This window comes from Halyomorpha halys, unplaced genomic scaffold, assembly GCF_000696795.3.
Source record: "Halyomorpha halys isolate HHAL.00 unplaced genomic scaffold, Hhal_1.1 Scaffold132.1, whole genome shotgun sequence".
Lineage (NCBI taxonomy): Eukaryota > Metazoa > Arthropoda > Insecta > Hemiptera > Pentatomidae > Halyomorpha > Halyomorpha halys.
In genome coordinates, this window is record NW_027109437.1 from 259058 (window position 1) to 275942 (window position 16885).

A 16885-nucleotide genomic window follows, 5' to 3' on the forward strand; every position below is an offset into this window, starting at 1 on the left:
ATCAAAATAAACAACGAACAAACGAAAAACGACAGGACTTTTTGAATGCCCTGGTATTAAACAAAATGTTCTATATTTATCTTGATTAAATATAGGAAGATGGTCAGGGTTGCGGTCAATAAAAGAAGAAATAGTTTATAACTATTTTAATGTCCGACGTTTCGCCCCACTTTTTAATCTCTACTTTCTTCTTCTTTGTTTTTTTTTTTTCTTATTGTTTTTGTTTTATGTATGTCTCCTGTACTTTTCAACTGTATATTTTATGTATTTTTTAAAATTTTTATTCTTACCATTGCTACTATCATTGTTTATTCAAGTTTATTTTATTTTAAAACTATTTTATATCTGTCTTCCTTCCTTTTATTTATATGTAATTTCTTATCACTTTAGTTTTACATAATATTATCCTTGCTTAGATTACCATATTGTTGTAATATTCTTAGTTGTTTGTTTTTTTTTTTGTATCTTTTTCGCCCTGATTAAGCCTTGCAAAGTGGGGTGAAAAGTAAGACATTAAAATAGTTATAATCTAATTGTTCTTTTTTTTTTTTTACCGCAATCCTGACCATCTTCTTATACTTAAGTTTTATGGTCAACTATATATACATATATTTATTTTGATTGTTTGTCATGTTTTTGTTATAGATGAAAAGGCTGATGTGGACGCCAATTGCAGAAGTAGTTTACCAAACAATTCCAAAAAAGAAGCTAACGGACCCACTAACAAGAAAGATGACATTAAAGCTGAAGTCAAAATAGAGAAGAAAGAAGTGGACGACGTGCATGGTTCACAGTCAGACCCCAACGACTCAGTAAGTTATTTTTTACTGTATGAAATTCTCAACGTAGTCTTTTTCACTGTCTTTATTCGGACCTTTCTTTCTATGTCATTTAGTAGTGCACAGTTAAAATGTCAAGTTAAAAAAGTAAGTCGTAGTTTAGATATGTCCGTATCCACGACCATTAGGCTCAAAGGGTCAGGTTACAATTTCTATCTCTACTTTGAACATTAAATGTAATAAATTTCATCAAGATGGCTAAATAAAACTATTTGATTTGTATAAAAGACAAACATATATTTTCATATACATATATATATATCCATGGACAATATATTTTGTTTAATACATTGCTGTTTTCCATTATTAGTGCCACATCTGACAAATGAAAATATTTTTTTATTTTATTTTAAATTGGACATATTCCAAAAAAAAAAAATATACTGAGGCTGAGGGCAGGGATCATCCTGAAGCAAGCTAGTAAGGCTGTCGGAAAGTTCTCCCAGTGCAATCTACTGAATACATCGAATACAGATTAAAGTGGGGCGAAACAGAAAATGAATAGTACTTTTCTATATTTTGATTTGTAAATTTCCGTAATAATTATTTAATTCAGGTTTAAGTGGGGGCTATTGTGTTCTTTTGTCATGCTAAAAGACCCTGTAAAAAATTTCATTAGTCAAAATAAAAATGTACTTTTACATATAAGATAAACATTAATTATTACCTAATTTAATAAAATAACTGTTGAAGAGACCCTTAACTCTTAAGTTCCATCTCTCTTTCTCAAAATAATTTTAATTATTTAATATATCTCCCCAATTTTTTGTCTTTGTTAAAATTTTTATTCTCACATTTTATATTTACAACTTATAACTGGATTTTCAGTGCCTGCAATACTTAGCTGTATAAAGTAAAATAAAAGAAATTTTATATAGTTTTTACTTATTCTCATATCTTGAGTATAGTTTGAAGATGACAAGGTTAAATAAAAAAATTAAATGTTAAATAAGTATGAGAATATTTATTCTTAATTATATATAATATTATATGAAGCAAACGAACAATATTGAAACGATACATTAAATTAAAACATATTAAAAACCCTTTATACATAAAAAATAATCATTTACTCAAAAAGAGTATATTATAATTTGCTATTGATATAACATTAATAAACATAGTATAGAGACTGTACATTATCCACAATATAATATAAGTGTTCTATTTATGTAAATTTTAAATGGCTTTGGATCAGATGCTCTACTGAATCCATAACAACCATTACAGAAATGCACTGGTGGCTTTCATTATATATGGATAATAAAATTATTCATTAATTTTTTATTTTTTCTTAGGATGATGAATACACCTTGTTTTATGGTAACAACCATTGGTACCTATTTCTAAGATTGCATCATATCCTTTGTGAAAGATTAGCAAAGATGGCTGAGCGATCTGCAAAAATAGCCGAAGAAGAAAACGTCAACAGTCAATTCCGGAAAGAATCAACAGCTGTGGCGCTGAGGTTGAAACCTAACGAACATTGCAATGATTGTTATGGTATGTCAGTTTAATTTTTATTTTTAGATACATGATCTGTGAGGGCTGTCTCATTTTCTTTTTAGTTTAAATATTAAAGATTGGGTTCTTTGTATGTGTATTCCTTCTTTATTATTTCTAATTGTGGGAGATTTTGATCATAGTGTAATCGAACCTCTCATTATAGTTAGCTGTGGCTCATGTATAAAGTGGTACTTTTGCTAAGTTTATTTTAGTAAAAAAGTTGCTATAACATCCCAGACATACACTTACTTGAATAAATAATTTAAATTTCCTGTAGTTTTTTGTTGAAATGTTTGCTTAAAACAGGAAGAGCGGACTTATCTAAATAATCAAGCAATATTTAAAAAGCGCCTGAAATTGAAAAACGGCATGAAACCCTCCACTCCTGCTCTTTATGGTAGCCTTACTTATCTGACTTTTTAAACAGACAATTATAGTGATAGGATGGTCACAATCTCACAGGAGAAGATCATAACGCAAAAAAAAAGGCAATCCGAACCCGCCCCAATAAGACACCTGGGGAATGACGGTCCTATATCACTTTTGAAATATTAGCTTAAAATGGAAGAAGAGAGTTTAATTAAGCAATATTTATAAAGTGCCTGAAATTAAAAAACGGCATGAAACCCTCCATATAAGATCCTATACGTAATGCTATAACATACCAGACATACACTTACTTCAATCAATAATTTAAATTTCCTGTAGTTGTTTGTTTTTGAACTAAACTTGGATTATTTGGACTCAGACTTTCTGTCTTTTTAAAACTTGCATTCAAAACAAATTTATATATATACTCAAATTTTCATTATTAACGTTTTTAAATAAATAAAAATTATATCTAACAATAGTTTTTTTGTTAAATTGAAAAATAATACAACAAAAATTGAATTTTGTTTGTTATGATCGTGTTCATTCTAGAAGGCTGTTGTTGCTTTGTGACCTTGATAAATTAATAACCATTAAATGAATTATTTCTCAAATATAATTTAATGAATTACAAAATGTGAATCATATCTAAATGGATACATAAATTATATAATTCATTTAAATACAAATAAATATTTATAATGATTTAAATTAATAAAGCAGTTTATGAATCGTAAGTAATTATTAACTTAAAATTACAGACAACAGGACTCTTTATTATTTTATTTTTTTGTTTTTACCTACTTCCTTTAGACGCCAGTTTATGGCCACAGCCAATGTTTTTAACGTGTTATCAAAATCAGTAACATAAAGTAAAATATCTTAATAATGCATTAAACAGCTGTTTAATCTTTATGCACCCTCTATTATGGTATAGCTTGACATAATGATTATTTCCAAATTGTTTTATTTTAATAAGTTGATTTATTAAGGAATACCAGGCCAGAGAGGTTTGACTACGTACGTGACTTTGGTTTGTTTGCATCTTGGACTTTTCTTTATTGTGTTAAAACTTTTTTGAATATATTTAATGAGAGAATTAAGGTCCTGTCCTCCTCATATTTATTATATCATTTTAAAAGATAATTTTTCTTTAGTGGTGAATGTTATTATTTTTAAATGCCTCTATATGTTTTTCTTTCAAAAAATTAATTTAACTAATTATTATTTAGAAAGAAAAAAATTCAAAGTAGCCGAAGAATTATTAACCTTCTTAGTTCTTAAAATGGTACTTTTTTATTATGTTTTATAAGTTTTTTTTTCCAGAAATTTACTAAGTAGTATTAATCAGGTAACAGATTAACCGAATGATATTTATTTATTGTGTGTAGTCTTTATTTGCTAGACATTTCATTTTGTATTACTTTCTCATTATCATTTTAAATAACATATTTTCTTTTAAGCTTTTCCTCAAAATTGCTTGAAGAAAATAATTTATTTTCATGTAAAGAACTTTCCTCATGAAAAGCTTTTGAAAATTCCATAATTTTATTGTGTACATTTCAATTAAGACTTGCTTTTTGTTTTCATCGTCAATATTTTGAAAAATGATAACTATGCCCAAATCATCCGAGTTGCATGCTACTGAATCTTTGTTTTCTCGGGTTAAGCTTGTAACATTAGTAAAATTTGAGCATTTTATTACAACTTAACACAGGTATTATTATTATTATTATTTATTATTAATATCATTCTTTTATTTTTTAAAATATATTTTACAATATCTTCCTTGTCTATAATATAAAAATGATATTCTTTCAAGTAGAATTATATGTTCTTTTCTTATTATATGTGCTGTTTTGTGTTGATAAATGTTAGTTGATAGTTAACATATAACCCCTGAAGTTTATTTTCCTTAAAGAGGTTATTTATTAAGTTATAATTTAGTATTCATTTCAGCATAATAATAATGCAAATAATTACAAATTTGGAATCTTTCAGTTGGTGTATTTTAACAATTATTTTGTTTCTCTAATGAAGTTTATGCTATAATTTCTCTTTCCTATTTTCTATTAATGGAAGTGTAAAAGAAATAACTTATAACTAATCAATTTAAGGGATTTCCTCATCATTAGATTAGCTTTCTTGTCACATTGATTTATTTATGTGGTGCATCAAAACAAACATTATAAAACATCTTTTGTGTTTAATATTTAATTGTAACTATATGAGTTACAATAAGCTATTTTGGTTTACATCTTTCAATACAATCTTCTGGCTAATCACTAACAGTAAGATTTATTGTCATATAATTCGGTATGCTAAGTTTTCTAAGTCTATTCAGCTTGTTCACTATTTTATTTTATATGAATCCTTTTAATTACATTTTCTCGAAATTATCCTTTCCGCAGAAATTTCTATTGGGTAGGTAATTGCCTACATTTCATGGTTAATGATTTATCATTCGAAAAAAACAATTTTTTTTTTTCGAAATCGTTATCTTATGTTAAGTTAAAAAAATATTTTTTTAAAAATATTTTGATGATATGATGTTAATAATTGATAAAGAGATAATGGTGACAATTGATCATCCTGGTAAAGGATTAGTAATATTAGGTGGTGTAATTCGTTTTTTCAATTTTTCCAAAATTGTGATTTTCTGACTAGTACTGTTTCTGCCATAAATCCTTCGATTTTAATTTTTGGTTGACTGAAAAGAGTGGAATACATTTTTTTAATACATATGATAGAAAGAGAATTTTTTATTTGTTAGTGAAATCACATTCAAAATTTGTTTAATTCATAACTCCAAATTGGTATAGATAGTGAGTGCCAAAGATATATACTTATTTTTATGAACCAATTTAGGTTTTTGTAGCTAATAAGTTTACAGTTGCATTGTTTTTCCGCGTCATGAGAGACCTGTGCTCAAGTTTTAAGTTTCATTTTCTAATCTTCCTTTTTTTTTTATTTATTTATTTTTTAAAATTATTATTTCTTTGTATGGGACATATCTTTTTAGTGGCTTTATTATTGATTAACCATTTTATTTAAAGAATATCCTCGGATAGATTGATAATTTTTTCTTCATTAGATAATGAAATATTTTTAATTTTGGCATTTCATGCTTTAAATGTTTTTTATTTGTATTGTATTGTGTGTAAATAAGTTGTTGCTTTCTTTCCCTCTATAATTTTATTTTAGAACTAGTTTGAAACTTTACTTTATAATTCTTTTTTATTTTATTTTTTATTTGATGTATGATTAAAGCTTGAGATGGATGTTTACTTTTTAATTAGCTCTCGCTATATATATTAAATCTTTATTTTAATGTTAACCCTCATTTGATGAAGTAATTAATTATAAAGTTATATTCGGTATTTAAAATAATTACTTCTTTTAAATTTATTTTTGCAAAGTTATCATGTTAAAAAATAATTTTATCGATAAGTATTTATTATGAATATATTGCAATAATGCAAAACTCCACAATTACCTACTCCTAATTACTCTATAGATATGGATGTTTAAACTACTCTTCTAGATATTTTAATATTAATGCAAGTTAATCTTTTCTGTTTCTCTCTATGCTCCCTAACCATCCCTTTCAAAAAATCATAACATTAGAAATAGGTCATAGGATAAATGTTTAGAAGGTTACCTAAAGTGGAGGTTATGAGGCCAGATAAGAAGTGATAACATTTCTAGCAGGTTATGCTCTAGTAAGTGGTTACCCTTCAGTGATAACATTTGTTGGAGGTTATCCTGATAAGAGGTTACCTCCAAAGTGGTGGGAATAGAGTCAACAGTCCCTCTTCGATAAAAGGCATGTATTATTACCAAAATATCTGTCAGGTGATAGTATTACGGAGTTTTACAAAGGTGTTATTTATTTTTTACTGAGAAGTACATTATATTTTAAAATATTTTTTTATTTGATGTATTTTCAGTAATCAGATTATATATTTATACATAGCATATCTTTGCTTTGATAGTGATACATCTGACAAAAAAACAAGTTTTCATTTTTATTTATCAATTTATATATTTCATAGATTTGAGTTCCATTGTGATAACCTCTCTTGCATAGAGATAGTTTAGAGGCAGATCAGTCTATAGTACTTACTTAAAAACATATTCAGTTCAAAATTTGCTTCTTGTTAGTCATGCCGCTATCAAAGCAAAGTAGCAAATAAAGATGTGTTAATTAAGACAATGTTGATTTACCTGTCTTATGATTTAAAAAAAAAAAAAAAAACCAAAAACAATGAATTCCTAGAATAATACAAAACAGCACAGCAATAGTTTCTTATTTCTTATTCAGTTTTAGCTTATTTTTCAAGTTTTTAATAAGGAACAAAAATATATTTGAAAAGCCTCAAAAAAGAACAGAAAATTATGTTAGCGGATCTTTGTTTTGTATATTCGTTAATTTCTGTTTTTAATCTTTTTTTATTTTCATTTAATCAGTAGCATGCCACTTATTGCAACAAATTTTATAAGTATTTTTTTGATTGACAATACTGAATACCAAGTTTTTGTTAACACACTATAGGCGGTACAGGTTATATATCACCATTGCCCTTCCGTCTTCGTCTTTTGATTATTTTGTTTTAAATTTTATGGTTTATACTGAAATGTTAACTTACATCGCTATGATTAAATTAAATGTTCATGCAATCAAAACTACTTTTTGTCCCTTTCCTGTGGTATAGTCTGTATCCTACCTATGCTCTTTATAATAAGGGTGGGTTATTGACCAAGAAGCCAAACTAGAAAAAATGCTAAATAGTTGTTATTTATTCATTAAGTTGGGAGGACGCTTTTCCGAAAATGATCGAAAAGGAAAGTTGTGATGTTGATTTCAACTTAGCATAGAAAATTATTAGAGGTTTAGTCAATTGTTATGAATTAAGAAATTTTTTTTTTTTACCTATCTCCTTTCAAGATCATTTATTCGTTTAGAATTCTATATCTTTCACTATTATTAACATCTCTTTTTCCCCAGTGTAGATATAGAAATTGGATATAGAAAAAATTTATTTTGTCGCATTAATTATAATGTTCATGATTGTCTGGTGGTTACTACTTTTAAACCTAACTTTTTTTTCCTTCAGAGATAATCACAGTTATACTTTAAGCAAAAAAAAAATTAGATCCAATAAACAACATTCTTTATAAAGGAAAACTATTATTTGTCTAGTGTAACCATCGTAAATAAGGTGGATGTGCCCATGCACTTTAGCTCTTAACCACTAGTAGTTGGGTATGTAGACCATCGCTTTTGTCCAGTATTCGTATAACTGTGCTAAATTAATATCGATTGTAAAACATGTGATTGTTTTTAAGTTTAATTTAGGTATATTTCTGGCTTTGAAATAACGGGGTGGAGTAATCCTTATTTTATTTTGATGGATTTTGTAACAACAGATTAAGGATTCTAAACCTTTCTTCAATGAATGGTGAGTTGAGTCATAGAGAAAGAGGGTGATGCCGAAATTTCTCAGACCCACCTTATTTCATGATGGCTCTTATAGGTTTTTTTTCTCGTACATTTGTTTCTCGTCTATTCGCATCCTGTTGTAAAAATAAATACAACTACTAACCTGTCAGTTGTATTGATCATGTTTTTTTTTTTAAATATCTATTTAGCATTACCATTTCACTCATTCGTTACCACTTTTTGATATTTAATGAATTTTTCATTATTTTATACAAAAAAAAAAATACAACGAAAAACAAAAAAACATTGGAATGCATCTACTATGTGCGCCATAATACATTTCCGATGTATTATAAAAACCTCCTGCTTATAGTGTGTTAATTGTATTATTTGTTTGGTTATGGAATTTTTAAGTTCCTCCATGGAAAGAAGTTAAGTTTTATAGAACAAAAAAAAAAAAAAAAATTCATCAGTTTGTATTGAAAACTGTGAATTTTTTTTTTTTCTTGAGACGAATTCTAAAAAAAATTTTTTTTAGGAGCTTAATGTTTGCCTGAAGAGGTCACGAAACATGTCTGGCAAATAAAGACTGCTAAATAATTATTGTTGATTGACCTGTTCTGTAGCCTGTTATATACAGGTAAATATAAAGTTTTATCTTTAAATCACACTTAAACTCTGTTTTTCGCTTAGTTCGCTTTAATTAATGTGAACTTTGTTATCGCTGTATGTCAGAGCTATAAAATTGCCCCCCGAAGGAGCTCTAAAACAAGGACATATGAGATCAAGTTTAAGTGTGGTGGTAATTATTGGTTAGTCGGAACTAAGATTAGTTCTCAAAATAAAAGTTCATGAACCTGACCAATACCCTAACTTTGATTGATTTTATTTATTTTTTTTAATAACTTACAGTAATAAATTATTTGAAGATCAAATCCAAGTTAAAATATTGAGTTTGATTAAAATAATCTGGCAGTCTGATTATAAATTTGCATTAAAAGAAATGCACATGTGAACATTTAATTATTCAATTATTATATTAATATTATAAGTATGTACAGTATTCTTGTTCTTAGGTCTTCTTAAAACAGTAGTTCCCAACTTGTTAAAGTCTGCAGACCACTTAGCTGGAAATTGTGTTACTTAAATGTGCATTTTAATGAACTTTATTAATGCATTTTCCTGTTAAAACCTTTCAAATAACACTCTACTTCAAGGAAGGCAAAAAATTAAACAGTTCCAAAAATAAGTCCCATGGGACTCTTCCTTCCGCAACCCACTGTCAAGGTTGTTGTAGACCATCAGTTGGGAACCACTGACGTAAAATAAAAACTGTTATTTTAATGTTACATTGTGTTGTTTTTTTGTTTTTTTTTTATGTTTTTCCTTTATCATTTGTACTCACTCCCTTCCATCATCCTTAAAGTATCCTATTTATTTTTCTGTTTCCTAAATAAACTATCTATTATTTTTCCTTAAGTTAAATCCTTTTTCAGCCTCGAATTATTTTCGGCATACTGATAGAGGATAATTTTTATGTTATTTTTTATGCTTGGAACCACAAACTTCCAGATATATTATGGTTTACCCTTACGGCAAAGAATTGTTCCTATACTGTTGACAGTAAAGGTATTAGTCATGATTGAAATAAGAAATGCCTTTCTCGTCCATGTTTTCTAACTAAGTTCTAGAAGCTTAAAGTTGTGCTTGTAGGTTTTCACTTAGTTCATTCTGATCTTTCTTTTAAAGTTTATCCTTCTATCCTAAATGTAAGAATGGTTTGGTTTTTTAAATTGAAATCTCTAACAAATCTTTCTCAAAGTTCGAATAGTTAAACATTTTCTTTCCTTATTTATTGATTCCCAGCGTTACTGTTCAACAGGAACCTAGTTCCTCTGATCACCATCCCCTACTATCTCCTATCCTGGGCAAGCACCCACCATATTTTTCAAGATTTCCTTCGACTAGGGCAGGTTATAAATAGTAATATTTATTTTTCTTCAATTTTCTAGTAAATGTTCTAATTAAATTTAGATTTATTGAGCTATATGTTATATATTAATCAAATATATAATATGTGTTCATATATGATCCTTTATTTCGTATTCATTACATGTTTACATTCCAGGGTTTATTCTCCTTCCACATTTTTAGAACAACACATTGCTGAAATAAACAAATTTTTCTCTCATAATACATACATACATCTAATTTCATTTTTTTTTTTACAATTTTTGCCTATTATATTTCGAATCAAAATCATTCATCTTCCATCTTTTTTACTTTTGAAAATGGTGAGGAATAATAAACCCTGCAACAGTAGAAGAAATATGCTTTATTATGTTGTTCTTTTCCGACAGGGGCGATGGTAGAAGCGAGGCAACGTGCCTGTCTACCAACCCAAAGGTTTGAGTTTGAGTCCCCGGCCTTACCAGGGTTATTTCAATCATAACATACAAAATTCTGTCGGTTCATCAGTCTGTCGCATCATTCCTTTAAATTTCCTGTTGGAAGGTAAAAATTGTCTAAAAACGCGGATAGGCCTGTACTTATCTGCGTCTTACCACCTCCCTACTCCTATTTCCCACCATCCATGGGACCTCCATTTGGCATTAAATCATGGAGGGGGAAGTGATATGTGTTGCTTGAGGATCTCTGCTGCCAGTCCTTGACTCATCATCCAGTACTCGTAGGAGAATAACATTATTATCAAAATGTTTTTGGCTGTTGACGCTGATCCACAAGCGTAATTAAACTTGTTTCTGTTTTCCTGGATGCGGAGATAGGAGAAAAACAAATCATCCATACTTTTATTAACTGCTAAGGACACTAGGCACAATGCTGTAATATCTAGTTTGAACCTATACTAGTAGACTCTGAAACTACCTTGTCCAGTTAGCAACCAGGTGAGGTATTAATCAACCTCTCTGTGTTCCCTATCCACCAACGGTTAAAGATAGGGAATCAGTCTGTATGTGTGTGTTTTTTTAAAGAGGGTTGGTGGAAATCTTCAAAAGTCACGGATAGGCCCGTAGCTATCCTGTTCTTCCCACTCAAAGAGACCACTGTTAGGCATTACTGTGTGGCTGAATGCTGCCTCATGATAATGTTAGCATGGTCATTTATCAGTCACATATTGATTCTTCTTCTCTTCAATTTTCAACCTCCTCAGGGGAGCTGTTGCAAATTCCTTCACCGCTGCCCAATATTGACTCTCCATATGATTTCTCCAGTTCACCTGTTTCTTCTCCAAAGCACACACATACAAGCAAAGAATACCTGCTTCACTTTGAATGCAGGGCAGATCCTAAGCAAAACGTCTGTGTCCAGCCAGCAGTTGAAAGACATAAAAATTTACCTCACCAAATAGGCAACTATTCCGTGAACAAACATCTTGGCCCACCTTGAATCTGCAGCCACCCATCGCTGTTGCCATCGAATGTGTTATTTACCATTCTTTGCATGCGTATGGCGTGTGTGTCCCCAGTCTGGACCTTTTTGTTAAATGTGCTGCCGTCTGGTTTTTAGCCAAAGTGCACAATGTTGGTTCTTGTAAATAAAGTGATTGAACTGTTTAAAAGTTAATTTAAATTTGGGTTGTGTAATTCTTCTTTATTAGCCATGCAATCTGAATTACAATAACTTTGAAGTGGTTAAGGGGGGGGAAGTTCTTTAAACATAAAAATTCACGATTTAAGAAACTTTATTCAAACCCTTCTAGACTGGTTTTGTACCTAATCCTTTTAGCTCAATTAAGTCAACAGTGGTTGCTTAAATGCACATGACTGCATACCAGCTGTTTATTTTAAGTAATATTAAAAATTAAATTTCTAAGAAAGTACAGGTTCTAAATACTTACCAGAAATATGAATCTTTGTTTTAGGTACAATGCTGGAGATGGTGAAGTCAGTGTTGGATTGTTCGATGGATCCTAACACTTATGAAGATACTCTGCGAAACATGTTTGGCATCCATGCGTACATAGGGTTTACACTCGACAGGATAGTATCATATGCTGTGAGACAGGTTAGTTAATTTTGTATTAATACTATATAATAGTATACTTTATTTGACATTTTGTAGAATGATTCCCATCTTCAGAACTAAATAACAATTTCAAACACAAATTATCATAGTAATCACATATAAAAAATAACATAATTAAATTGTTAAAATGATGTATTGTAATACAATAAATTAAGATAAGAAAACTATGGTTCGGGTTAGGGTCGATAAAAACAATTAAGAAATAGCTAAAACTATTATATAATTTTTTCACCTTCCAACCTTCACACTTTTATAAAATTTATTTGAGATTAAAATATTTTATTTATTTTTTTTTTTTTTTACCATCGCCCAGGCCAACTCCTGATTTAAATGTGGTCAACCATCTATATATAAATGTGTGTGTATAAATTTCTTGATATTATTTTTGTTATCTTGTAATCAACATGAGGAGGCCCCTCTGGATATTTTCTAGTCGGACCATATAGAATTGACAAATCATAATAACGAGATAAATATTGCACCGTAACCTTAAAGTATCACAGGTAGAAAAAGGTAATACTCAACCTGATTTATGTTTTTTCCATACGTAAAGCAACCATTAATTTATTGTTTTTATTCTGTTTAGAGGGATTGGAAACAAAAAATGTTAGCTTGACAGATCAAAATTTTCCGTTACATGTTTGATTAAAAATTATATTTAAAAATAATCTTTGAGTTAAAAAACATAGTTATTATCATTCTATTTTGATTAAAATCACTTTTTGTGATATTAAGATGGTGCTAATGTCTTAGTTGTAATATAATTGTTATAGAATGATTTTTTTTTTTTTTTTTTAATATATATTATTTATAGTTCAGAAGATAGGGGATAACAAAATGTTTAATAGGAAAAAAAAAACATTCTGATAACATTAATGTGGTGGTCTAACTCCCTTTTATTTTTTGATATAGCTATCATTTTCTTTTTCACAAATTCTATATACTGTATTTTATACTCGATCAAATTGTTTATAGGTACAATCCCTAGTTTCCGAAGAAGCTTGCTGTGAGATGTGGGACACGTATCAGAAGATGAAAGTCCAGGGTGGTGCAGGGGGTAAACTGTCGACTGCCGAATTGAGGTCTCAAGAGGAAGCCATGTACCACAAACAGGCCCTCGCTAACCTACCTGATTCGGCACTTGACAACTTTTATAAAATTTATATAGTAAGTATATATTTCAATTCACTTGAGAAAAAAAATTATCAGTGTAAGTAAAAGTAGCCAATCGCAGTGTAGCTTTAAACTTTATATACAGTTAAAGAAGAGCTATATGATTCAGTTGTCCGATATGTTTTAGGAATTTATTTATTTATTCATTAATAGTTATCAGATTAAAAATAAAATAAATTTATTCTGAACTATTTAGAATTGGCTTCAAAATTTTTGTTAGTAAAGATGTAGTTTTTTTTTTGTTTTTTTTTTTAGGCACTTCAAAGTTATTTTATAAAATAACAATAATCATTACCTTGATGATAATTTGAAGACTATTAGGAAAAAGGTGTTCAAAATATTTGAATAAAAAAAAAAAATGAAATTGTTTGATTTTTTTGTAGTCAAATGAGGGAGTTCAAAATTATTATTTTTATGTCTTGACTATTGTTTTTCTCCTTAATTTCAAGAAAGCTTTTTTTTTTTTTTTTTTTTTTTTTTTTTTTTTTTTTTTTTTTTTTTTTTCTCTCCCTTTATAGGTATTTTCGAGAAGACAGGTATAAAACCTTTTCTTTTCTTCCCTCTCCTCCGCTTGTTTGAATCATAAGCATAAGGGGCTTTTCTTTATTTATTTTTTCCCAAAAATTAAACATATATTGTAACATACCCTCTTATTGATTTTATGCCGTTAAATAATCTAATTTCTAATAGTTCAGAAAAATTGTAACATCCCTTCTGTGGATTGACTTGCCCTAAATATAGTAATAATCGTTTTATTTATTATGTGTTATTTTTTACATTTTTGCATATTAGATATAACATATATTTTTCCTTCTCGTTTATTTCAGTATAAGAAGGAATGCAAAGTTACCATTGAATTGATGGATACCGAAGGCGAAGAAGAGGACTCTAAACCGGCTGAAGAAGGAAAATGGAGCCAGCATGACGATGGCCCTGTAATTTAACATTTTTACTCTTAAATGCATGATTGGTTATATCAGTGCTGTACCTATCTGTGTTATATTTTTACACAAATAGTTTGGGACTATTTATATTTATATATATATTTTTTTCTCTTGAAATTTATCACGATGTAGATACTAGGTAAATTTATTTTTTGTCTTCAGTAACAATGTTCTGTGATATTAGCTGTAATACGTTATGGTTTAGTTTAAGGCAGGTTAAGTATATTTAATTAGTGGAACTTATTTGTGATTTTTGAATTTCTCGGATTTCGTTTTAGTTATTAAAATAAAAAAACTTAATTTATTATCTGTATTACGTTTTACCCCCCTAAAATGTGATGAGTCCTGCTCAACATAACAGGAATTATGAATTGTATGACGCAAAGTAAAAAGATACCATGACTCTGTGATTTCTGACTACATAAATTAACAATTATTTTTTGTATATATTTAAATGTTTTTTTAATTTTATGCTTCAAATTTATTTAAACTACTATGATCGTTTTAAGTAATTTTTTTTTGCCCAATTTTGTTGATTCATATCGGTTTACTTAGTTACCTTACGTGTGATGACTAAAACATTTTTAATAACAAATACTTTGTTCAAAAATAGACCTCAAACTATTCCATCAGATCATAAATTGGTAATTTTCCTAATTTTATATCATTTTTGTTTTAGCAAAATATTCAGTCTTGTTTATAAGGTGAAAACCAATTATAACACTGTAATAAGTCAATTCTTTATAGTTTGAAAATTATTTCTTTTTAAAATTCTGAATAATGGGTACAATTAAAAATTATCAATTTTTATTCAAGGAAAAATCAATCCTCTATTATCGTTCAAAAAATGCATACATAGATTTTTAAATCTTGTTTAACTTATTAAATAACATTTTTTTTATGAATTATTCGATCTTTCATTGAATTTTATATTTCTGAACAAATATAATAAATATGTTCTGCAGTTAAATATTTTGTATATAATCCATTTTTAATGTTTTTATGATGATCTAAGCTGCTTCCAGAAACTGTACATTATCTGTATATATAGTTATACTCTTACGTTGTGACAAAATACAATTATAAGACAAAATACTACTAAAATATACTAATTTTTTTATTCTATTTTAGTAATGTGTTAATGCAATCGCCCTGTTTTCCTATCAATTGTTTTTGGCAAATACTTTCTTTCGTTATTCTTATTGTGAGCATTGTTTTTTTTTTTTTTTCATTCTCCCTGGGATAAATTAATAGTCATTTTAATTGATAATAAGTACATAGTTCGATCATTAATATACATAATATTTTTGTCTGTGATCATCGTTATTTTTAAAGTTGGCAAAATAACTGAAGGTAAAATGTTTTTAACTTCTTTTTAATGTCCTGTCTGGAGTTAAATTAAAAAGTTGTTAAAAATACTTCTCGTTTGCCTTGTTTTTTATTATTCATAACTTTATTGGTATTTGTAGATACACCGCCATATGTGTATGTGATATTATGTATTTAAATTATAAGAATTTTGTTGAGACTCTTCAATAAAATACTTGAACATTTTTTTGAACCTTCCACACCTGTATTCAAGAAAGACAGCATGAAAAGCAAGAAATTGAAAAATAAAAACTAAATTCTTAAATTTATTCATAAAACAATCATATCATTAGATAATATTGTGATTCTTCGATAAGTATTTGTTTTTTATTGAAGAATTCAATGCAAAGATATATATATATTCCCCACACCACATTTACATTTATTGACATAGTGACAGAAAAATACTCTTACCTATATTTTTCCAGCTAATTTTCTTTATTTGGACCAGATGTTAATACATACATCACAGGAATTCAAGTGCAGAATTAAAAAATCTGATCAATCATTTGCAAGCTTTGTTAAATGATATAAGAAACATTTCAGTTTTAATGGTTTAAGTACACTTCACAGTTTCAATAAAATAATTTTCTTCAAATATGGTTAACTTCTCATTAGATTTCTGTTAAATTTGTAGGTTGTTGTTTTTTTTAAAAGCCTAATGAATGTAGAAAGTTTTTCTTAATTATTAATACTCACTTATTTAAAGACGGTGCGGTATGTTAGCCCAATTTTAAAGTTTATCCTATAGCATTATTTAAATTATATTAGATATGTAGTATTTTCAGTATATCGTTTAAAAAAAACGATAGTCTGAATTAATCGAGTAAGTTCTTAGACCATTTATAAAATAGAAATCCATATGATATACCATTTTTTATAAGTTTTCTGCGCCGAATAATCAATTTTCTTCTTATGTTTATATTATTCTACAGTTATGGCTTTATACCCATCTCTCCTCCGACACTGAGATATTTATACTGTTAATGTGTTTGTATAATCACAAATACATACACTGTTAAGTATTTTCATTATATTATTAAATATTATCAGTATTAAGATGTTCTGTTCTTCTACAACTGAAACAGTGATGTATAAACAACAATGCTGACCAGAAACAAACTGACAAAGTTGTATATACAATCCAGAAAGTGTTACTAACTGACAATCAGTGATTATTCGTTCAATCTTCAGCT

At 28.2% G+C, this 16885-nt stretch overlaps 1 protein-coding gene across 8 annotated transcripts in view; it reads left to right on the forward strand.

Moving 5' to 3' along the window:
- The window catches only part of Sin3A (SIN3 transcription regulator family member A), a 59970-nt gene that overhangs the window by 26295 nt on the left and 16790 nt on the right, over positions 1 to 16885 (forward strand). For all 8 annotated transcript variants that reach the window (XR_010843490.1, XR_010843491.1, XM_014416694.2 and 5 more), the window contains 5 exons: positions 646 to 812; positions 2138 to 2342; positions 12041 to 12183; positions 13180 to 13371; positions 14205 to 14312. Coding sequence is in view for 6 of the 8 variants with exons in the window: in XM_014416694.2 (XP_014272180.1) it covers positions 646 to 812; positions 2138 to 2342; positions 12041 to 12183; positions 13180 to 13371; positions 14205 to 14312 (815 nt within the window). In the remaining 2 variants the exon portion in view is untranslated. The remainder of the gene's footprint in view (positions 1 to 645; positions 813 to 2137; positions 2343 to 12040; positions 12184 to 13179; positions 13372 to 14204; positions 14313 to 16885) is intronic.